The sequence below is a fragment of the Haemaphysalis longicornis genome, unplaced genomic scaffold (genome assembly GCF_048455015.1).
Source record: "Haemaphysalis longicornis isolate Haplotype H1 unplaced genomic scaffold, Haemaphysalis longicornis Haplotype H1 scaffold_1, whole genome shotgun sequence".
In the NCBI taxonomy this organism is placed as follows: Eukaryota; Metazoa; Arthropoda; class Arachnida; order Ixodida; family Ixodidae; genus Haemaphysalis; species Haemaphysalis longicornis.
Window position 1 is genome coordinate 107,925,905 of NW_027526203.1, and position 24,094 is coordinate 107,949,998.

Below are 24,094 nucleotides of genomic sequence, written 5' to 3' on the forward strand. Positions count from 1 at the left end.
ATAAGTAAGTACTGAAGATTGGAAAAGGGAGGGTTCAGTAATAGCGACGATGTTTGAGGGCAGCGCGTTCCACTCGTTTATGGATAACAGTAGAGGTGAAAATTGATATTTCTTAGTGCGTGAGTGTATAGGATTGACCTTATGTGCATGATCTACGCGATCAGAAACATAGGGAGCCGGGTGAATGAATGACCGGGAAAGTGATGAGTCACTATGATATAAACTTTGGAAAAAACAAAGGCGGAACAACTTTCTGCGCGTGGCAAGCAATGGAAGGTTCAGAGAATGCTTAAGAAATGTTATACTTTCGTGGCGAGAATGACAGGAGGTGATAAATCGAGCTGCTTTATTTTGCACCGATTCTAGCATATCAGATCATATTGCCGTATGTGGATGCCAGATGGTTGACGCATACTCTAGTGAAGGCCTTATCAGAGATTGGTATGCGTGAAGTTTAGTTTCCGAGTTTGCGCGCCTCAGGCGGCGTTTCTGGTGCTGGTGATGTATTCGACGTGACTGTTCCAGGTTAAATCAGAACTAAAGAAAATTCCGAGGTATTTTGTCGATGAAACGGTCTCAATTACGGTGTTGTTGGCTATGTATTTGTCGGATGCTGAGGGGTTGGCTACGGAAGTAAATCTAATGTGTTTGGTCTTTTCAGCGTTGATGTGCATCTGCCACAAGTTGCACCACTCTGTTAGTTTGAACAAATCTGATTGTAGGATTCTAATGTCATTCGGTTCGGTAATCTCCTTATATATAACGCAGTCATCTTCGAATAAGCGTAGGGAAGAAACAATATTAGATCCAATGACATTAATGTAAACTAAAAACAATAACGGTCCGAGCACGGAGCCCTGGGGGACGCCAGACTTTACCATGCACATTCTGGAAATTATGTTGTTAAGTTTTACTGACTGCGACCGGTTACAGAGGAACTCTTGATTGAATCCATTGGGTTGTTTTCTGATCAAGCTGGAGGTTGCGGACTTTGGTTAGTAATCGGCTATGTTGGACGCGATCAAAAGCCTTTGAAAGGTCGATAAAAATAGCATCTGTTGGAGCAGAGCTACGCATGGATTTGTGCAAGTCTGTCAACAATTCGAATAGTTGGGTGTTGCAAGAGCGTTTTTCCCGAAAACCATGTTGATTTTGGATGCGGATGTTGTTTCTGTTGAAATGAGAAATAATTTTGGAGTAAATAATATGTTCTAATAGCTTGCAAGAAATACAGGTTACAGAGATTTGAACGGTAGTTGTTGGGACATGACTTCTGGCCGGATTTGAATATGGGTTTAACAAAGGCATATTTCCAGACTTCCGGTACACATCCCGTGTCAAGCGATTGCTGAAAAATAAGCGACAATAGGTATGCTGATGTGTGGCAGGTTAATTTTAGGAGTTTGGCACTAATGCCGTCGGACCCCGGGCTAGTCTTAAGGGGAAGTCGTTGTATAGCTCGTGCAACACCATTTTCAGTTATTGTAATTAATGAAAAAGGTCGTGAATGCTAGGTTGTGACAGTGCCAGTGAATCGAGAGGAAGTTCTTCCGTGAACACCGACGCAAAATGCTCGTTGAAGCATTCGGCGCTTTCCTCTAGCGACGGATCTTTGCCTTGATCACTCAGTAGAGTTGACTCAGAAAGGTCGGCTGCAGGGTTCACCACTCGCCAGAATTTCTGGGGTTCAGTTTTTAAAAGGTTAGGTAAAGTGCAGTTAAAATATTTATCCTTTGCCTCTTTTATTGAGGCGTCAGCTTGTTTTGAAAGATTTTTATAGTTAAGCCAATCTTCGGGATCATTAGTTCTTGTAGCCTCTCTAAAAGCTCGTTTCTTCCTATTTAAGCATCTTTTTACATCGTGTGTGAACCACGGGTCGTTTGTTTTAGTGCTGATTGTTAGTTTCGGGACGCAGCAGTCTTCTATTTTTTTTAGTGTGTCACGGAATTGAAGCTAATTTTCGTTGGCAGTGCGTTGTTCAAAACTTGACTCAAATATGGGTATGAAGTTATCTAGCATACGGTTCATCTTATTGATGTCAGCACATGCGTAATTCAATAACTGCTTGGTTACCTTTGATTTGTCGGCACGTGGTAGAGATAGTGAACAGTGGACAACTCTATGGTCGCTAATTTCTTCAAGCACGTGGGTAAAAGCTTTCTGAGAATTGTTTGTGAAGAGCAAATCTAAAATGTTATCGCCACGTGTGGGTTCTGTTACTAACTGGGTCATGAGATGGACGTGTGTCAAATGTAGAAAACGCAAGCATTCGTGACGGTGCGAGCTGTTACTGCTGACAGAAGAAGACGACCAATCTATGCCAGGGTAGTTGAAGTCGCCGCCCAGAACAAGAACAGAATTTGGATAATCGGTGTATACATATTCAAGTGAATCATTCAACAAGTCGACAAACCCTGGACCGCTATCGGGGGGTCGGTAGCAGGCACCGATAATGACAGTGATGTGAGCTGACTGCGCAGTAACCCAAATTACTTCGATGGACGAGTCGTAGGCGATAACTGACGGTTGGAATTCTTGTTTAACAGCTATGATTACTCCTCCTCCTTTAGATACCGATCTATCTTTGCGGAAAACTGTAAACTGTTCAGGAAAGTTAAGTTCAGAGTTCGAAATGTCGGTTGACAGCCACGTTTCCGTACCGATCAAAATGTCGGCGGAACATGTGTACAAGAGAGAATTTAGGTTGTCTAGCTTATTTAGAATGCTTCTGAAATTTATTAGGAGCAACGTTACTGCGGTGGAGTTCCGATTAGAAGAGGCAGATTGTCAATCGGCGGGAGGTTCGTGTGATGAAGCTACATTAGAGGAACTGTCTAGAGTTTCATTGGGTGGGGAGGGAATTCCTGTCTGGTAGTTACTTCGACAACGCTATCGGTGACAAAATTGTGTCGGAAAACGCGGTCCCAAATGTACAAACAGTTGAAGCGAAGCGAATAACGCTCGTTTCCTTTGCGCTTAAGCTTTGCAAAATCCCTCAACCGTTTACGGGCCATCTGCACCTTCGGCGAAAAATCTTCGTCAATCCAAACCTTGGGGTAATGTAAGTCCTTTAGTTTCGGGGCATTGCGCAAGACCTCCGTTTTGGACTTAAAGTTTAGGAATTTCATTATAATCAGTCGATCGGAATCCGGGCGCCGCTTACCGACGCGGTGAGCGCGTTCTATGTCACCAACTTCTACCTCAAGGTGCGCGGAAAGAAATTCTTTAACAATTTTTTTGTTTCCTCGTAGTCCTCTTTGTCGGTCTCGGGGAGGCCTTTAACGATGAAGTTGTTCCTCCTCATCCTGTTATTCATGTCGTCGACTACATCAACAAGATCTTCATTTACTTTTGATATGCTTGATTTTACTTCATGAACTGAATCGCCTACATCTTCGCGCTTTGACTCAATTTGCGACATGTTTTGCAGACGTGTCTCAATTTCATGAATCTTAGTATTAATGCTTGTGATGTCTTGTTTTATTTTTGTCAATGTAGCTGTAGTTTCTCCATGAAAATCTTTCATCAAAGCTAGAACGTCATCGATCTTAGGACCAGGGTTTGCTTCCACGTCGCCAGCGCAGAGTAGGAGCAGAGAAAGGCATGTGCTTACCAACAAAACGCATGGTCTCGGGCTAACAAAGCGGAGCAAGTTACACGCGCCATTGAAGCGAGCTCTAGGGTAACCTGTGTGCTCACGACAAGACACAAACGACCCGATCCGTGCCCGATATGTAGACACGTCTACACCCATATCAGTGCTCAGGATACAAAATACAACTAGGGATAGTGGGGATCAGCGGCCAACAGTATCCAAAAAATACAGTTCTAAAAAAAAAAGGGCAAGGCTAAATGCCTATCTAGAACAATCAAAACGACGACTTAGCCGTGGCTGCTGCAGGCCGCAAATCCCAAGGAAGAGCTGTGGGCAGCGTCTTTATGTAGTGTCCGGTGGCGCTACATTCGTTGTGACGTCAGCGGGAGGATGACATCATTCTTGAACGGTGACAGCGCAGAAACGATGAAGCACAGTGGCAATCTTCGGTGACGGTGTGCGACTTCGTTTATGCCATAAAAAAAACAAGGGAACACACACATACGAGGAGTTTTTTACAAAATGAGACAAATCAATAATCTGGAACTAAGTCAGATAAAAGTGTCGTGACAAGAAAACTGAGCAAATTTCCCCTGGAAAAGACGTGGAAACAAAATAGGTCAGATCACGCCCGGCAAACATGTACGCAGATCGTATTTTGTACCCAGATCCTGCCAGAGCTAGACCCTGCCGTGGCACGGATCAAAATGAGTGAAATGCATCTGCCCAATGGGAGTGTGCTGTTGGCGTGACTCTGAATAGTTTCGCGGGTGTTTTGAGAAGTTCTTTTTTTTATTTTTGCTTTTCGGACCTGGCTTATATCATGAATTCAAACGGCAATTTAGAGATCGGTGAAAGATCTGTTCCCAGACGTCGACGACAAAGGGAACAGAAGCGCAAGTGGAAGAAACTCAGAATGTGAAACAATAATTTCATCTGGTGTCTCCCACCCCTACGGAGTAAATCTGGTTATTTTTTTTTGCCTTACTGCCATTGTCACCATCTTATAAACGAACTAAATAGCCGCCGCTTAAAAGCCGTGGCCGATATCCCCCTTCCTTCCCCCCCCCCCCTTGTGGGTACGCGCCGCTTCATTAAGGTTAAGAAGTTATGAGTGGCCTTCCTCTAAAGCGTTTTGCAAACTCACGGAAAGGCACTAAGGGGCTTGCTTACTCCGTAAGTGTCTTCAAGCGTGCCCAAGAAAATTATCCTGCGGAAGAATTTGAGAAGAGGTGCTAATGCTGCCAAGAGGAAAACACGGGCTCTTCATGTGTAGTTCCAGTATTCCTGAAGCCCTGTTGCAAATGTTTAATGCCTTTTCCCCAAAAACTCCATAGTACCAATCGTGAAAGTAAATTTAAGTGAAGGTTTAATAAGAATGCCGCATCAAATTCAGAGTTGCAATTCAATACGAACCAAATTCAAAGTTATCCTAATATTCCTCAAATCCCGCCGTATTACATTTGTTCTTGCGGCCCCAAACTCCTCCTCCCCCCTCCCGCTGAGATGCAAAACATGCAATATAATAGCTTTAACAGCGTCGCATTTAGGTCCGGAAAAATGAGGGCAAGTTTACATCCGGGAAAAGTAAGGGAAAGTTTTGGTCAGCCGAATTAGTGAAGCCTGTCACAGATCGTTTTGTACAAACAACACCAATCTATACATCATAGAAATTATTGAACAATAAACTCATCCGTATTTGACATAAGTGGCGCAACAACATGTAGGCCTGCAAAACTGTCTTCCTAAAAACATTCAGGCTTGTTAAGTCAGTTTTCTGTGTTGTCGAAGTACGCAAACTTATGTATGACGTTTCGTTTCAAGCCCTACTCTTGAATATTGTTGACCTACTCGTGTTATTAACTGTGTTCGACCGGAAAGCATAAGGAAGATACCGTGTACGACTGCAGATCGGTAAACACTGCAAATCGCGATGCCGACGCAAACCAGTACGAAACGACACGTCAGTATACCATAACGGTAGTGTGATCGACTAGATATGACCTTGCAAATCACTGGGTATAACGTTCAGTACACTTCAAAATTGGTCACGCGTAGTAAGCCTGAAACACTCTCTTTGGCACCGTAAACTTCGTTTTGAACATCACGTGACTTAAAATACGCGTGGTTTTCTTCCTTACAAGCGTGAAGCGGGTCGGGAAAACCCACATTCGCTTTCTTTTACGCGTGATGCAAGATTGCATGCGTGCAAACCGGAAAAATCACGCGAAGAAAAGTCTCGCACCGGCGATCGCGCCTCTCCTAATCACGCATTACCCGTATACGCATCTCCGATGGAGCCGTGGGGCATGTTGCGGCATGTTGCTGCGACTTGCGCTTCTCTTCTTCATGTTTTTCATGCGAATGGAATGAAAGGTGGCACTCGCATCTTTGATTTAGGCGGGAAAATGGAGTTAGAGCCGTTGGAGGCGTCGGCTGAAGCAGGCGCCTTGTGCGTCGTGTCTGCCTGCCATTCAAGTTTGTGCTTTGCGGAGTGTTCGCTTTCGTGTGGTAAAAAGTGGCGAAGAAGGAACAACCATGATGAGTAATTTGATATGGACTGCATGGGCGGCGTGGTGTGCCGCGCGGTAGGTGAGAGAACACCGAGTATCGACTCCCGGGAATTCTCGAGTGACACGACGTAGTTCACTATGCACTCCAGTTTTCCAGCCGGATGGCGTTCTTAAAGTGGGCAGTCAGCTGTCATACATGGCCGTTTAGAATATCCAGGTAAGCAATTATTTCCTAATGTTTTTGCTCTTTACATATTTGAGAACTATTTTACCAATGACGAAGTTTGCAGTGTATTGTGTCGATATTCCTCTTGTCGCGGAACTTCGCATTACTTAGGATCAGGCCTAGTTTTCTATGTAGCTTCTGTTTGACACGGGTCATTCGGTCAACCGGCAAAGATGAGAAGAAAGAAGGACGGAGTGCTTTTCTCTTTGTTGTGACTGAGTTGTTTCGTTCGCCGTCCGGTCTCCGCCGGTCGCCGCCGGTCTCGGTGTCATGCGCTAGGCATCTTTGGCTCGTTGGCGTAAATTTCGCGGCCCCGCTTGCGCTTCGCGTCGGTGGCCGTTCTCGGGCGAGGAGGCGCAGCACCGCAGGTGAAAGAGCCGCCTGCTCTCCCTTTGTTCGCCGCTGACCACATCGAAACGCCAAAAATATTGTACACCGCACATCCACAAAGGCGGGACACACATTACAAAGCGTTGAACACCGTGCCACATTCTACAGACCCGCCACTTTAAGGACTTAATAAAATTGCGCGTTTGTGCTGCACATCACGGCAGACGTTTGCGTATTGTATAACAGTTCCAACACATTAGCCTAGAAGTATTATATTGAAGCACTTTTTCCTTTGCTAGGTTTCCCCCGTGGACATCGTTTGCCGGTAAACTGCATGAGGCGACTTGAAGCAGCTGGTATGCGGCAGAACCCTGAGAATTCGTGAACTTGCAACTGGACACGTCACTGGAAAAAGCCTGAGTGCCGTGTTGGTGTGTGTGTTACACAATGAACGTTCCTTATCCGTCTGCTTTCCAGGAGTTGCTAGGATTCAGTGGGGTTGTAGTTACACGTGATGGCATCGACGTAATCCCACGGGCGCTCAAAAAGCTAGGCGATTTGTTGACGAAACTACACTTCGTTTGAGTTAAGTTCATAACAAAGTTCACGTGCTTTTTAAAAGCGGCACAGGGAGAGTTAAAACCTTCGTTGATAGGTTTTCAGGTTCGTTTTCCGTGGCGAAGGAACCCTTCGCTTGAAGAATTCGGCGGTGTTGGCGGTGAAGCAGAAGATGAGAAGACGATGACGGGACGAAGAGATGATGACCAACAAAAACTGTTTTTACGGTTATTTACAAGAGTTGGTTACAGAAAGTTGATTACAGGGTTGGTTATGCATGGCCGTCTTAGCGATCGACCCTCCGAGGTACGCCCTAGGTGCCATACCTTAGCGATCGACTCTGGGTTACGCCCTAGACGGCAAGGATTACGTGCACCAAGCACGGAGGCTCGCTCGTCTCCCACCCAAGCTAAGTCTCAGCTAAATCTCCCGCTGGCCGTTATCCCCGGGAGTATAATCCCTCTTGTCCATTGTAAGCGGGACAGCACATCTGATTGGTAAGAGCGACATCTCGAATCCCACCAATCATGGGGCCAAACGCCGCCTTCCCAAACTTCGCGCACTTTTCTCCTCTCGCCAGACGGAGCGGACGCAGGAAGACGCGTACACGTGCACGGGACAGCTTTGCCACAGTCAGGGTGGCCATTAGGCGGCGCGGCACTTTCAAAAGCCGCCGCCCGGGCTTACGCACTCCAAGCGTAACACGGTGGCCCCGAGGCACGCAACCCCAAAAACGCCGTTTTACTGCCCTAATTGGCCGCGCCCGTTCGGCGCATCTGAAGACCGGAGCCAGGCTAGCTTCAGAACTATAGTCGGGCGGCCACAAAGAGAAGCAGGGGTGGCGTTTACAAAGGACGTCGTCCCGGCATTGACCTCCGCAGCACTCAAGGGCGCGTCATTCCGAGGCGTCCAAAAAGGGAAGCCGCTTTCCCCCCAAGAAAAACCAATTACGGCGGCGGCCATTAAGAGGAGCGGGGGCGGCAATGCGCGCGACCTCTCAGCCCGCGCGTCTTATCTCCCGAACTCCTGTCCGCCGGCATGACAGCAGGTGTCAGAAACCCTACAGGGAGTTCATCCGGAGCCTATGTTATAGCTACTGTCTTTTTTGGATTTATCTGTATGGGAGCATTCTTACAAGTTATTCTGAATAAAACTTTTCAGTCAAATATAAAATTTGTCTACATTTCTTGTTCTGCATTGTGCCTCGGCTTTGACTCGCAATCTCAACGTTCACAGTAATACTCACAGACTTCCTCATTTAATTTTCTTCACAAAGTTATAGGTAATGGCGCCGAAAGAATGCACATCGCAGGCTTAATTGCATGGAATTCGCTAGGTGCATTAGTTCAAGGTGCTTTGTGAAAGTTTGCATTGCACTGCCTTCGAGGGCACTTAGGATTATCACAACTAAGAGAAATTAGGAGAAAATCCTAAACCCTGTTATTCTGCTCAAACTACTACGTTTGGGGCCGTGGATAACGAATAATTGACGCCGCAATCGCAACGTGAGGCTTGTCGGTACGTGGCTGACGACCCTCCTAACGTTTAGTGAAGGGGAGAAAGGGAATTTGTACTTACCTTGTGCGGCTTTGTTCAGCCGTGTATAAGGAGATGTCTTTCTGACCGTCAGAAATCATGTTAAAATAAAGCTGAAAGAAGGTAACGTTTGCTCTGCCCCGTTTATGGGCTTGGCGGGTGTTCCGAGATACCCAGACCATAAATACGGCACAGAAACTATTGCCTCCTTTGAGCTTTCTATTTAGATGATTTGTGGCGGTCACAGAGGCTCCTTATATGCAGCTGGAGAACGCCGCACAAAGTACAAATCCTCTTTCTCCCCTTCACTAAGCGCTAGGAACGTCGCCAGTCACGGATGGGAAGCGTGAGCAATGAGTGTGATAGTTCACTACGCCTAAAACAAGCGTGCAAAAAATATCTTTACTCACAATTTTCAAGCGTTACACATCCCGAGAGTCATGCTTAGGAAGCGTGATTTTTCAGTGTGAAAGCGCATCACGCTTGAAACAAGCGCGCAAAAAATCGTCGACACTCACGCTTGCTAAGCCAGAAAAATGTAGAGTGTAATACTATGCGCGGGATGCCCATCTTCGCAACGTTTCTTCTACGCTTTTTGGGGCTATCGGTAATACGTCGTATAGCCGGCACATTGTACCTACGAAAATAAGGTGACATTATATTTCGTGTTTACTTTTCTCCAGCTATAGCTATTTTTTCTCATCTAGTACATCAATACAGTGTCTAATGCTGTGAAGTTACTAACCCTAGAAAATAAGAAGGCTGCGCACGACTGCCACTAAATTTTGTAATTTCACTCCTTGGCACGTGTACTTGCATTTTATTATAGTACCTGACGACAAACAATTGACTATACATTTGGGTTTTTCTTGAAAAATATACCGCAAGAAATAATCAGTTATCATCAGTTACCACGCTAACCATTCGCCAATCGCGATATACGTTAGAACTCCCGGCTGCTTTGTGCTGCCGAACTTCCGAACTAATTATGACTCTTCCCTGTCAAGTTTCTAGTGTGCCAAAGTTTTAATACAACGCCCCATGAGCAACTAAGTACTTTGTTTCATCTGCCATCCGCAAGGTTTATTTTGAAAAAATCAAAGACAGTCTGTTATCTTCACCCATAGTTCCTAAGTTCAAACTGAAATGAAATATTTGATGATGATTAATCAACTTTGCCTCACTGAGCACTTATTACTAGTATATCTGTAGGAATGGCCGTATGCAATGACGAAACAAGCCACACAGGACTGTACAATTTCACACAGCACAGTGCCAGAAACCAAGTTTGTGATGGTAAGCACTGAACATTGATCTCTGTAAGTTCGCAGCAAGAAAAAAGAATGTTTGCAACTTGTCCCTAGCATATTGGATAATCGTTAAGGAAACCATTTTGGCAGTACTAAGTTGAAAAATCTTGCGAGCACAGCACCTAACGCCCTGCTATTCTCGGCTCGAGATCTGTGGCGTTGTACCTAATAAACACAGCCGGTAATTATTTCCCCAGCTTGAAATCCCTCCTTAAAAGGCACACTTTATACAATAGATGGTAGCAGAACATCTGTGTTAAATATGAAGCACAGAGCGCTCATAGACACAGAGCAAAGAATTTTTAGGATAACGCAATAATGTTGAGAAGCCTTTTGTGGTTGATGATAGCAAATTTCGGAAAATCGAAAAATTCAGTAGGGTGCTCCAGCTGTCACCGATTAGAAAAGTTGCTCACGGTGCCCTTGACTTTTCGTGCTCAGTTCCCAGGTGTTCGAGCTTTATAAAATCAGCTCGTGCTGGATGAGCGCCTTCAGCCTCCTGTTCACTGTTGCCGCAGGACTGATTGCAAGCTTGGCTACAGGTGAAGTCAACAGCCTCATTCTTAACAGTGCTCCAATAATTCTTCTCCCATTTCTTATGTTGCCCTCTAAAAAGAGTTCTTTACGGTATCTCGAGCCCTATTCCGAATAAAAGCGGGTAATACTCTGCCCCAAAGGATAAATTGGGGAGTTTTCTGTCGTAGCAGAAATGCCCCATCGAGCAGAAAAGCTGCCACAAGGCGCCCGCGTCTGTGGGAGTGAAACGCCGGCTAAAATTAGGGATGGCGCTAGGTCAATTATGGCTGACTGCATTAAAAAGTGACTGATTAAAAAAAGAAAAGCTGGAAACTTTGGAAAATTTCCGGAAACCAAAACCAAGGTAGCAGGAACGCGACACGAGCGTACACCCCAACCCCCACTACGGCTTCATAGCTCTACGTGAACATAGGAGGACCTGGTTCATGCGTTCCGGCCTTTAAATTAGAAAACGTGCAATCATAACGACGCTGCTTAGAACGTCGTACCCCTCTAACATGCAGGCCGTTTGAAGTGACGTTTTCTCCGTCGCTTTCTCAATTCAGGCGCAGCAAGTGTAGGAGTTGGCGTACCGCCATTTTCTTCTTCAAAGTATTCGCGAGGTTGGTCACTAAACTGCCAAAGTAGTACCAGAATAGAAAACCTTCATAATTTATCACCGATTTTTGAGGCGAAACTTTCCGGTCTGGCCGGCGATAATATTACTGATGCATAGTAAACTGGCATGATGTAAAAACAGCGCGATAGGACGAGATACACGAGGAAATGAACCAGACAGGACGAGCGCTGACTATCAAGTCAAAATTTTATTTGACCGGAATGACATATATACACAAAAAACATTGAAACGACGCATGCGCTAACATCTGTGCCATACCAACACTGATAGTGATAAAAAAGGGGGAGAAACTAGGTTGCTCCTTCATAATGTCAACCACAAGCAAGATAAGTCACTTCTTTAGCACGTAAAGTAACGGATGCCTGACTAATGCACTCGTCACCAAGCCTGTTTATATAGAACGCCTCTATTATTTCGCGCTTTAGCTGATTAGGATGACGGAACAGTTAAACCGTTTTTTCAAATTGAGGCTGACATGAGCGCGTAGGACACGAACGACAGTGATCAGAGAAATGAGATGTAGGTGTTCCTTTCAAAGATTTGAAGTGCTCTCTGAAACGCACATTTACACAACGGCCCGTTTGGCCAACGTAAACATTGCCACAAGACAAAGGTATTTTATAAACAACTACACGGGATGTACTTGTTCTTGTGGTTGACAGTGCAAATGTATGGACTATCTGAATTTGTGTCTCGTTTCTTTCTGTCTACTATGGCAGAGGCTATGGCACAGACTTTACAGACTTCGGGCCACAGTAAGATTGTCAAAAACTCTATAGCTTTTTCCAGCCTGCGGTCAGCATTGTCGAAATCGTGCGTACACTCAATGGACCCAAGTTTCCAAGAACAGGCAAAAAAGCTAAAAGAAGCTGGTTTTCCAACTAGTGCGCTGGCGTCAGCATGCAATAAGCTTGTAAGAATGATAAAAGGCTGCGACAAGCATAGCGCAGAAAAAGAAGTATATCAACAAAAAAAGTTCGCTGTAGTTCCGTACATCCACCGTACCACTCACAGATTAAAAAAAGGTTGCTTCCATATATGGAGGGCAGGTTGCCATATCAGCACCAAATAAACTAGGTAAAGTCTGTGCCATACTAGACAGAAAGAAACGAGGCACAAATTCAGATAGTCCATCTGCACAGTCAACCACAAGAACAAGTACATCCTGTGTAGTGTTGGTGTTGTTTATAAAATACCTTTGTCTTGTGCTAATGTTTACGTTGGCCAAACGGGCCGTTGTGTAAATGTGCGTTTGAGAGCGCACTTCAATTATTGGAAAGGAACACCTACATCTCATTTCTGTGATCACTGTCGTTCGTGTCCTACGCGATCATATCAGCCCCAATTTGAAAAAAACGGTCTTACTGTTCCGTCATCCTAATCAGCTAAAGCGCGAAATAATAGAGGCGTTCTATATAAACAGGCTTGGTGACGAGTGCATTAGTCAGGCATCCGTTACTTTACATGCTAAAGAAGTGACTTATCTTGCTTGTGGTTGACATTATGAAGGAGAAAACTAGTTTCTCTCCCTTTTTTATCGCTATCAGTGTTGGTATGGCACAGGTGTTAGCGCATGCGTCGTTTCAATGTTTTTTGTGTATATATGTCTTTCCGGTCAAATAAAATTTTGACTTGATAGTCACCGCTTGTCCTGTCTGGTTCCTTTCCTCGGGTATTTCGTCCTATCGCGTTGTTTTTACATCATGTCGACCTACCAACTCTCCCAAATTTCCGTCCTGCTATAGTAAACTGGCTCTAAACAGGATCGACATGTTGCAATTTTAAGAGCATAATCGCTGGAGTGCGGCCTAATAAATATCCTTTCGAAAATATGGTTTTAAAGAATCAATATTAGCCGAGTTATGGGTCACTAAAGAGTGCCAATTATTGGGACCTGGGCTTCCCCTCCTCCCGTATCAGAGCACTCTGGACGCTATGAGCACAACACGTCGGGACAAGACCAACAAGCGACACCTATCAGCTGTCTTGCTGCTCCGAGATGCTCTCAGTCAGTGGCTTCGGTCTGCAGTAGCTCCATTCTGCTGCACCATATTCTGGTGGGGCGTTCAAATTCCTTTTTGCAGCCACTGTACTTCAGTCCTGCCACTGTACTTCAGAGGAAGCGAGCGCTGGGGCAAAATAGGTGCACCAAAACTCAACACTTCAGTGTTTTAGATAATTCTATACTACCGGTTAGCACTCGCCCATGACCAGATTTAAACGGGCGTTTACTTTGGCTAACGCTTGATGAACTGCGGCCGGCTTGCATTTCGCGCATGCAGAGATGTTGCGGCGAACAATTAAAGCTACTAATAGACAGAAATACGCTGCGCGGGCACGGCTTAACTCTTGCTCCAATGAGGAACAACGCACTTGAAAAGGCGGTTTCAAAACACTCGCATCGACACCCCCCCCCCTCTTCTCCCCCCCCCCTCTTCTCCCCCCCCCCCCCCCTAAGATCCTTCCTGTGGAGAACTATTCAGCTTCGTCAGTTCAGAAGAGGAGCTGAAGTTTTCGCTCTAGTTATATTCAGGCAGTCCTGCTGACAGAATTAGCCACACTATGAACCCAACCTGTTTTTAGGGCCAGTTCTGTGGCGCCCGCTATCCCCGCCGAACAGCGTGCGCGCTCAACGGAAACTAAGAAGCAGTAGTACGGCTTGATTTCTCCGTATTTGCGGTACTGCAGTGTAAGGTTGGTAAACCAAGAGCAGTGGGACTACCTCCGCTTAAATCTCGTGCGATGAATGGCAGAGATCGGAATTGTACCTACCCTCACTCGTGTCAGCACTCGTGTCTGTTTGCGCTCTCTCTGTCCATGTTTTTCGCGCTGTTTCCTAAGGTGTCATGTGTACGCAACTAGCCCAAAGTCAAGCTTTAGTACCTCACACGTCACCACAGAGGGGCTCTAAAAGAGATGGCAAAGAGTGGAAGTCGCCCGAACAACCAGCGCCTCCGCTCCAAGGCGGTGAAGCTGATTGGCTGCAGCATTTGATGGAACCCACCTATAGATGCGTGTATTGCTGCAGTGGTGGGCTCGTCACAGCCTATGCCACGGGTCAGCAATGGCTTGGACGCGCACAAGAAAAGAACTAAACGTCTTTTTTCTATGTCTGTATGTCCCCCACAGTCGCAGAAGGGTAATGTGTTGTAGATATATTGCCGTGGACGCATTCTCTAGCAATTCCGCACGTGAGGTTGCAACCTTTGAAGCCCTGTTTATGTCTTCGTTAAAGGAGCCATGAAGAGAAAACACAAGTTTGGTTCATTCAAACAATTGTCTCGTTAGAATCATACTGACACCACTTTTAACGTAAACTTCGCTCAAATAAGCTACATAATTAGGAAAAACGGGAATGTTCATGCGACCCACCAGCTCATTTCCCGCAACAGAACCTGTGATGTCACATGGGCTAAGCTCTGCGATTGGCGGAGGCTGGCAGAAGCAGACGCAAATTAGGTAGAGCTTACAAACTAGACGAACGAGCGATTTGCGCTTAAATTTAGGGCACATTCTTTACAAAGCAATAAGAATGATGGGACAAACAGTGGAAGTTACGAAAGCACATGTAAACATAGAAGTACTGATGCGTTCTGCTGTTCGTACTGCGCACAGCATGTTTTGGTTTAGCTGCACAGCACTACGGGGCTTGGGGTTGTCTCAGACGACACTGGCCGATTGACGCAAGCAACGGTGTCTTACGTGACCCCATTTGTCGAGCGAGCACTGTTTCAGGGAACGAATATTTTCTCCCAGAACAAAAACAAGCCAGGTTTAAATGCGGGCAAAAACAAACCAAACGCTTGCCACGGTATGGTGGCGCGATCTAGGTTACGGAACGTAAAGAAACGCGGGAACAAACCAACACCGCTGTACAGGGTGGAGACAACCTTTGAACGGTCCCGTGCCGCCGCAATTGGGCCAACGGGCTCAACGCGTTATTCTTTTCGTTTCCCACGAGACCTAGCAACGCGAAACAGACAATATGATTCAAACTTCTTCAGTAAACAGCGTTGCGGCGATAATTTTAGCGCGGTTTTGACACAATGACTTGCTTCGGCGGCGAGCGAGCAACCGAACATGGCGGCGCCAGCGTTACGTGTCTCTACCCTGTACGGCGGATGCGTGAATGAAGGTACCCTAGGCTGCAGAGCGGTCGGTTCCCGTGATGTCACTTGGGACCACGAAAACGCACGATTGAGCGGGAAAATCAAAATTTTAACCTAAATTGTTTAATTTCTCAGTGAATAAAGCACCGTTTGTATCCGGACAAGCGCTGGGGGCACTATAAAACACGAAATCTTTCGAATAAAACCAACTTGCATTTTCTCTTCATGGCTCCTTTAAGTAAAAGTGGTCAGTTATTGTCTGAAAGCGAATCCGTATTATCGAGAAGCTAAGACACGTGTCTGTGGGAAGAGACGTTGGACGTTCATGCCATCTGTGGCCAAATCTAGCGCTATTTGTATTTTTTTGTTGAGAAATATAACAACCAGCGAAGGTTATACCTAATAAATATTGGTAAATTTTTACATCTAGTTAGACTTACTTACATTCTCAGAAGTAAGTTATGTCCATCTCACTGCATGGTGATACACAGTCCTACGCTAGGGGGAATTTCCCAGCAAAAATATATTACAGGTGGCTCCAGAAACGTTGATGAAAAGTTTCCCTTATCAAGCCTACCAGTTGTTCACTTCTGGAAACGAATTGGACTTCTCCCGACGGCGACAAAGGTCAGTGCTGTGTTTTTGTCAAAATATGGGTGAAAGAGTTCCTTCCTCAGTGTATTTTACGCGAGGATTTAATGCAGGAGCGCAAACTCCGGAATGTTAGCGTTTCTTCGTAGCAAGTACATCCTGTAGCACATTTTTCATGAGTATGCAAGTTTTCAGCTTCAATGAAGCTTTGTGGTTTACTGTGTCCTACAACGCTGATTTTTTTTTTTTTTTTGATGCCGCATTAATAACACAGTTACGCTCGGTCGTTTAAGGTGGATACGATGAAGGTAAAGGACGCTTCACAGAAGCCTTAAAAAGTATCTCTTCACACTAATGAAAAACTGTACGGAGCCCTCTACAGGCGTGCCCGCAACAGCATGCGGGAATCGGGGGTGAGGAGTCCAGGGTAGGGTCACAATGGTCAGGGCTCGCTTTCTACCAGGGAATACAGAAAAACCGGGTTAAGCGCTAATGGGAAGGCACCTGGAGTGGTAAAAAAACGGTGGAGTTGTTTGAACTATTTATCTGTTGACTTTAACACACAAAACAACAAATTTCATGTTTTATGCACGTGCTGCTGACTCGCAGGTTGTGGGGGCATTACCTAAAGGCAAAGGCACCAAGGAAGCGAGATCACTTATATCCAATGTTGGCGAGGAGACAGAAACTGGCCCACATGAGACGACACTTGGAACAGCAGCAACACAAACTTGAAAATGTTTGGTGGCCGGTATGTGCTGAGTAAAAGAAACCTTCAGGAAACAAGAGATACGCAGAATATAGGATATGTAAGCTAAACACATCCCAGTTTAAAGGTTTTTTTTGCGTACCTTTACTCAGCGCTCACAAGTAGCGCTAAATGTAAAGCTCACACAACGGCCGAAATAAGCCCATCTTCGAGCAGAATATGCAGGAATCTTTCTTTTGGAATACGTTCGACCAAACACCGGATCAAGTTTTTTTGTTTTGTATCACTAGCCACTGGCTGAAGAAAACTGAGATCCTCTTCCCTCGATTCGTCAACAAACGAAGATTTGGCGATGGCTTTCATGGAGGTGCTCAGAGCTTCCAATCAATAAAGCAGATCTTGCTGCATTTGTTGCCTCCTCTGCTCCCTTCCGCTGGCAATATAGTGCCGGAAAAGTGAAGTATGTATGCGGGCAGGCTTTTTACAGTCTATATGCCCGTTCTATTAGGCTTCATAATTGTGAAAACGTAGATTTCCCAATTTTCTCTTGTAAATTAAATGTAAACTACAAAAACCATCAAGATAGATCTCCGAGGGTTGCTAAGTGCGAAGGGTATGTTTGCTCAATATTTTAACAATTACTCGGCTTCATAGTCGCTAGTTTGAATAACGTGATGTAAAATGAGTCAACATGGTACGAAAACTAGTCATTTATTTCTTGGAGTGCCTTCAGCACCAGTACGGTGCATTGGCATACTGACGGAAAGTCGCTGTTCTCACCTAAGGGAAACGCCATTCCACTGCGACCAAATGCTTATATAATGTAGTAACGTTAATGCAATTTTGGATGAGCACAGAATATATTTGAAGGCAAGCCCTCTGGCGTACTATTATATTCCTTAATGTAGCCGCTTTGTAATCGAGTTACGACCATTCTGCTCAAGTGAACATAGAATCTCTAATTATATAGGTGCAGGACAGCCGAATGTTCCAACGCCATTCGTGAGTAGGCATGCTCCTGAAACTGTAGCGTTCTTGCCCGCACTGATATGAGGCTACCTTTCTGGGCGGTTCGTTTTATCAACGTTTCGCAGCAAAAACATGGCGGTTGCCCATGATTAAAACGGAGACCAATGGGAGCTCTCTACACCACCCCGTAATGCACGCGTGGCCAGCTTGACTGGAATTTTTCGGGGTGCACTTCACACCCTTTGATATATACGCAATATCCATGCAGCCGCTGTCTTGAGTTAAACATCGTCCCTGAAAGACAATGCGTATTTTAAGCAATACAACATTATCAGCATATACCATGCTAATAATTCGGAAAGCTGGGAAAGTTGGTACTAAGATAACTAAGGCATGTTAGCTACAGCAAAAAAAACACGTGGACATAGAGAATGCGGGCGGGACAGTCTGTAGCCGTCACATGAAATGGCAAAACAAAATTGCCGGACCCCAAAGAACCATGGTTCTGCTCAAATCACATTGCAATGCACATTTTTTTCTACAATTAACTGACTTCTTTTTACTTCAGATAACTGGGTGCTTTTGGTTGTACGAAAAAGCACGCAAACGACTGCAAGTTTGGCGTGGTATACAAGATACCATTGACTTGTGGCAAATGCTACATCGGCCAAACAGGGGGAGCGTAACCGACCGACTGCGTGAGCACCGAAACGCAGTGGAATCAATTGCAGGAGGTGGACATTTGGCCGATCACTGGCGCCGCGACAAGTGCATTCCAAACTTTGAAAACACAATCATCTTGCGCAGCTTCTGTGCGCAAAGAGATGGAGAAATATTCGACGCACATAAAAGTAAAAATTAGGCGGGGAGATGTGTAAGCACCCCTTCACTGGCACTGTAAAAAAACTCAATTATTTAAAGAACAAATGTGTGCAGTAATGTGATGTGCCCACAAGCATCGTTTTTTGGGGATGCGGTAGGTGATCGGCTACTTAAAACATCAAGTGCGCGGCGCTCCAACAACTTTCAAGTATGGTGTTTATGCGTTCATCCTTCGCGACAATCTCTGTTATAAAAAGAACTTTGGGACTGGCCACCGCTCGTGGCTCTTGGCCATGTCTGACCATTTACGCAAGAGGTCTTCAGAGGTTCTCACCATGACTTGACTTCTAAACACCTCGGTTACAGCCCCACATGAGCACGATTGCCGAAAAGGTAATATGGCCCCGTTGACGCAAAGCTCTCCGCCATTGCACCAGAACATTTCTAGAATGCCAGCGACGTAAGAGAACCCTTATGCGCCATGCGAGACTGCCACAACCGATCGAATCACCGATGTCTCTCCCTTCCTGCAAGTCAAAATGGATCATCTGCTGGGTCCTTTCACTATTACAAACGCATGAAACCGCTGCATAATCGTTCCGACCGATTACCTGACGAGATGCGCAAAACCACAGCACTTCCATCCGCAACCACGTCTGAATTATCTGGTTTCTTGATCCCTGAGATAGTTTTACACCAAAGTGCACCGAAGGGCATGGTCACCGATCGCGGTTCTGTGTTCACAGCCCAACTAGGGCAATATGTACTGCGCTTAGTCCCCACCAGCCATCGTGGAACAACGACCTACCACTCACAAAGAAATGAACTGACGGAGCACCTGACGAAAACAATTACAGTTATCACGGCAATCTGTGTACATATATAGTACATAACATGGGACGATATCTTACATACGTGATGTTCGCATATAACACCGCCAAACAGGTGACGACGAGGTATTCTTTGATCCAGTTCACTAGTTCATGACCTAAAAGTTACCACAATACTTTATGTCATGTTGCCAATCCTGTTCAGTGAAGATACTAATGAAGACGTCGAATTTGGATCTCAGCGTGCCGAGGGGGCTCAGCTACTGGCCAGAGTACCATGCAGCGCTGGTTTTTACAATTTTTTGCCGAAGCTATACGAACTTTAAGCTGGTTTATTAGGTTTGGTTTGGACGCCCGCACACAGCCGTGGACCCGGCCAAAAGTTCCCCAAGCGGTATTCCGGGCCGTATACAGTACTGTACTGTACTGTACTGTACTGTACTGTACAGTACTGGAGGCAGCGATGGCGTAGAGGTAGAACACCCGCCTCGCGTGCAGAAGGACCATGGTTCTGACCCCGGCGACCATTGCCGGCAATGCACTCACTCACCAGAGCGGGATTGGCCACCCTGGTGTAGTAACGGCCACAACCTCCCATGAATACGCCAATTAACCCTCGGCCCTCAGTCCCCAGCGGCTGCGAAGCAACTGACCACGGCGGCGGTCAGACCCGTGACGCAGCAGAGGGTGCTAAGAATCCCTGGATCCGGACAGGCCGCCAATGGAATCTGAACCTGACAACATTTAACGCACGAACCTTATCTAGCGAAGCAAGTCTCGAGGTGTTGTTCGAGGAATTAGAGGGCATTAAATGGGATGTAATAGGGCTTAGCGAGGCTAGGAGGGCAGGCGAAGCCTTTACGGGGCTGAAAAATGGACACGTCCTATGTTACCGTGGTCTAGAGGACAGAAGAGAACTGGGAGTGGGACTTCTAGTCAATAAAAGAATAGCTGGCAACATAGACGAATACTATAGCATTAACGAAAGGGCAGCAGGTCTTGTAATTAGGCTCAATAAGAGGTACAAGCTCAAGGTGGTGCAGGGCTACGCGCCCACATCCAGCCACGACGACCAAGTAGTGGAACGCTTCTATTAAGATGTGGAATCGGCAATGGCTGAAGTAAAAACACAGTATACCGTAGTTATGGGGGACTTCAATGCTAAAGTAGGCAAGAATCAGGCTGGAGACAAGGCAGTTGGGAACTATGGTCTGGACTGTAGAAATAGCAGGGGGGACCTACTAGTTGAGTTTGCAGAACGGAATAACCTACGCATAATGAATACCTTCATCTGTAAACGGGAGAGTCGGAAGTGGACCTGGAGGAGCCCTAATGGGGAGCACAAAAATGAAATAGACCTCATATTATGCGATAACCCTGGTGTCGTGCAGGATGTGGCTAGGAAGGGTAAGGTGTAGTGACCACCGTATGGCAAGATCTCGAATTAGGCTAGATGTGAGGAGGGACCGCAACAAGCTAGTACGAAAGAAGCCGATAAATGAGCAAACAGTAAGACGTAAAGAAGAAGAATTCCGGATCGCGCTGCAGAACCGATATTCCGCCCTTAACGAGGAAGCCGAGCTTAGGACACAGGAAGCCAGCGACAACCTTACACGCGTTATCACGGAGTGTGCAGTAGAAGTCGGGGGCACTATGGCTAGACAGGATACTGGTAAACCTTCACAGGAGACGAAAGATCTAATCAGGAAACGGCAAACCATGAGAATCTCTACCGCAGCTGACAGAATAGAACTAGCCGAGCTCTCGAAGTTAATCAATAAGCGAAAGACAGCTGACATACGGAAGTTTAATATGGAGAGGATCGAATACGCTGTAAAGAACGGAGGTAGCCTGAAAGCAGTGAAGAGACGTCTTGGCGTGGGGAAAAATCAGATGTATGCACTTAAGGATAAGCAAGGCAATGTCATCAGAAATAGGGATAAAATAGTCACAGTGGCCGAGGAGTTCTATATGGATCTGTACAGTAGCCGGGACATACAGGATAATGCCGAACGAGACAGTAGTTCGGAGGAGATAGACATCCCACCAGTAACGACCGAAGAAGTAAGGAAGGCTTTGAAAGAAATGAAAGGGGGCAAAGCACCTGGCGAGGATCAGATAACAGCAGACCTCTTGAAGGATGGCGGAGAAATTGTACTTGAAAAACTGGCAAACCTGTATACGCAAAGCCTAATGACCGCAATGGTACCGGAATCTTGGAAGAACGCGAACATCATCCTAATCCATAAGAAAGGCGACATGAAGGACTTGAAAAATTACAGGCCGATCAGCTTACTGTCAGTCGTCTACAAGGTATTTACCAAGGTAATCGCTAACCGAATCTCTGCAACCTTAGATTTCAGTCAACCTAAAGAACAAGCAGGGTTCCGTAAAGGTTATTTAACAATGGACCATATTCACACGATCAATCAGGTGATAGAGAAGTGCGCTGAGTATACTGAACCCCTATATATAGCCTTCATAGATTATGAGAAAGCATTTGACTCAGTCGAAACCCTAGCAGTCATTCAGGCATTACGGAACCAGGGGGTAGATGAGCATTATGTAAGAATACTAGAGGATATCTACAATGGGTCTACAGCTACCATCATCCTCCATAGGGAGAGCAGTAAAATACCTATAAGAAAGATTGTCAGACAAGGAGACACAATTTCTCCAATGTTATTCACAGCATGCTTACAAGAAGTATTCAGAACGTTGGATTGGGAATAGGTGGGAGTAAGGGTTAATGGAGAATACCTCAGTAACCTCAGATTTGCTGATGACGTTGCCTTGCTAAGTAACTCGGGGGACGAATTGCAAAGCATGCTTTCCGCACTGGGCGAACAGAGTAGAACCGTGGGCCTGAAAATTAATATGCAGAAAACTAAAGTAATGATCAATAACCTCGGGAAAGCACAGCAGTTTCAGATAGATGGCGAGGCAGTAGAAGTGGTAAGCGAATATATCTACTTAGGCCAAGTTGTAACCCCAGATCCCAACCATGAGGCAGAGATAATTAGAAGGATCAGAATGGGGTGGGGTGCATATGGCAGACATTCTCAGATAATGAATAGCAGCCTACCATTGTCGCTGAAGAAGAAATTGTATGACAGATGCATCTCACCGGTACTCAACTACGGGGCAGAAACCTGGAGGCTCACTAAGAGGGTTCAACTTAAATTGAGAACGACTCAGCGGGCAATGGAGCGGAAAATGATAGGTGTAACATTAAGGGACAAGAAGAGAGCGGAGTGGGTCAGGGAGCAAACTGGTGTTAAAGACATATTAGTAGAAATTAAGAAGAAGAAATGGACGTGGGCAGGGCATGTAATGCGAAGCCAAGATAACCGCTGGTCATTAAGGGTAACAGAGTGGATCCCTAGAGAAGGCAAGCGTTGCAGGGGGCGGCAGAAAGTTAGATGGGCAGATGAGATCAAGACGTTTGCGGGGATAAATTGGTCACAGTTGGCACAGGACCGAGGTAATTGGAGAATAATGGGAGAGGCCTTTGCCCTGCAGTGGGCGTAGATAGGCTGGTGATGATGATGATGATGATGACAGTACTGTGCCCTACTGACGACAGGAATTACGAGGTAGTTCCGGAATGAGTGTGTTAATCATCCAGCCGAACTTTAGACGTGGACGGGGTTCACATCGTGCGCTTCAACTTCTGTTTTGAACACTATGATTGCAGCCATCGTTTGAACATCCTGCTATTGTCTCAACCGCATCGGGACGATGCGTCCTAGAAGACGAAGAGTAATGCTGTAATAACAAGTGCCAATTTCGGCTTACTGAGAACGCCTTCACCAGTCACCTCAGTGCTTCCCGCCGCTATAACCTGCGCAGGAGTTCAGATTTCTTCATCATCAGCATGAAACCATGATGGGAAATTATCATTGACTGACCGAGAGATGAAGACGACGTTGCTCAGAATCGGCAAGCATTACCCTCTAAACAAGTTTGTGGCGGTAAAGCCAATAATAAGAACCCTTGCCACCGTCTCATCGGTGACAACAAAAAACCGTCGTCTTTCTAGAAGATGTAAGAACTTCACGGGTCATCCTTGACAAAGCTTCGGACCAAATAAAGTGATCATCATCATCACAGACTGCAAGGGCTGATGAATTTTTGTATCGTGGTAAATTTCCACGCAATAAATACATGTGCTGTGAAAGTCAGCGCTTCCCTTTTGGAGATTAGCGTACAGTCATCAAGCGTGTTAACAGCAAGAATAAACGACGTGCTAGTGTATGCCCAGAGCGGCAGCTTGCCATACCGCCCTAGGTAATCAGCGAGGTTCTGCGCATGCGCTGAAGCTGCCGAGTGCAGAAAGTAAGCTTGTGTAGCACCGATTATCCTCTGCCGAAGATGCGCCGGTAGCTATCGTAACCGGCCGCTCAGGGCGTAGGCTGGCACCCGCTTCCCGGTTATTGTAAACACTTTTGACGACTCTACGTGCGGCGAGAGCCCCCCTGTGTGAATGCTCAGTTCGCTGAAACCTTTAGGGCGTTGAAAAACTTCAATATAACGGAAGTGTTTTAACAGTGCTGATTTTTAAGGGGTTATATAAAATTAGAAGCGTTTATTTTGAGGTGCTGCCGCAGATATCTTGTGTGGCGACATTTTTGGCGAAATCTTACGAAAAAATGGCTACGTTTGGCGACTTCTTGCTCGTCGTCTGGCGAAATTGACTCCAAACTCAGTGGCAACCCTGCTCAGGGTACATACAATGCATCAGTTACGGGCTGGGTAGCCAGCCGGTCTGGAGCTGTCTAAATAAAACTGCTTGTTCAGTACTCAACTGGGGCACGGGGGCTGGAGGGTTCTGCGAGCC

At 45.9% G+C, this 24,094-nt stretch overlaps 1 protein-coding gene across 1 annotated transcript in view; it reads left to right on the forward strand.

The window, feature by feature from the left end:
* Nucleotides 1-16,978, forward strand: part of LOC144165295 (sodium-dependent multivitamin transporter-like) — a 32,148-nt gene extending 15,170 nt beyond the window's left edge. Inside the window, exons 4-6 of the mRNA XM_077695416.1 lie at nucleotides 10,510-10,610; nucleotides 15,866-15,960; nucleotides 16,534-16,978. Of these exons, the coding sequence (XP_077551542.1) occupies nucleotides 10,510-10,610; nucleotides 15,866-15,960; nucleotides 16,534-16,659 (322 nt within the window). The 3' untranslated portion in view covers nucleotides 16,660-16,978. The remainder of the gene's footprint in view (nucleotides 1-10,509; nucleotides 10,611-15,865; nucleotides 15,961-16,533) is intronic.
* The last annotated feature ends 7,116 nt before the right edge of the window (nucleotides 16,979-24,094 follow it).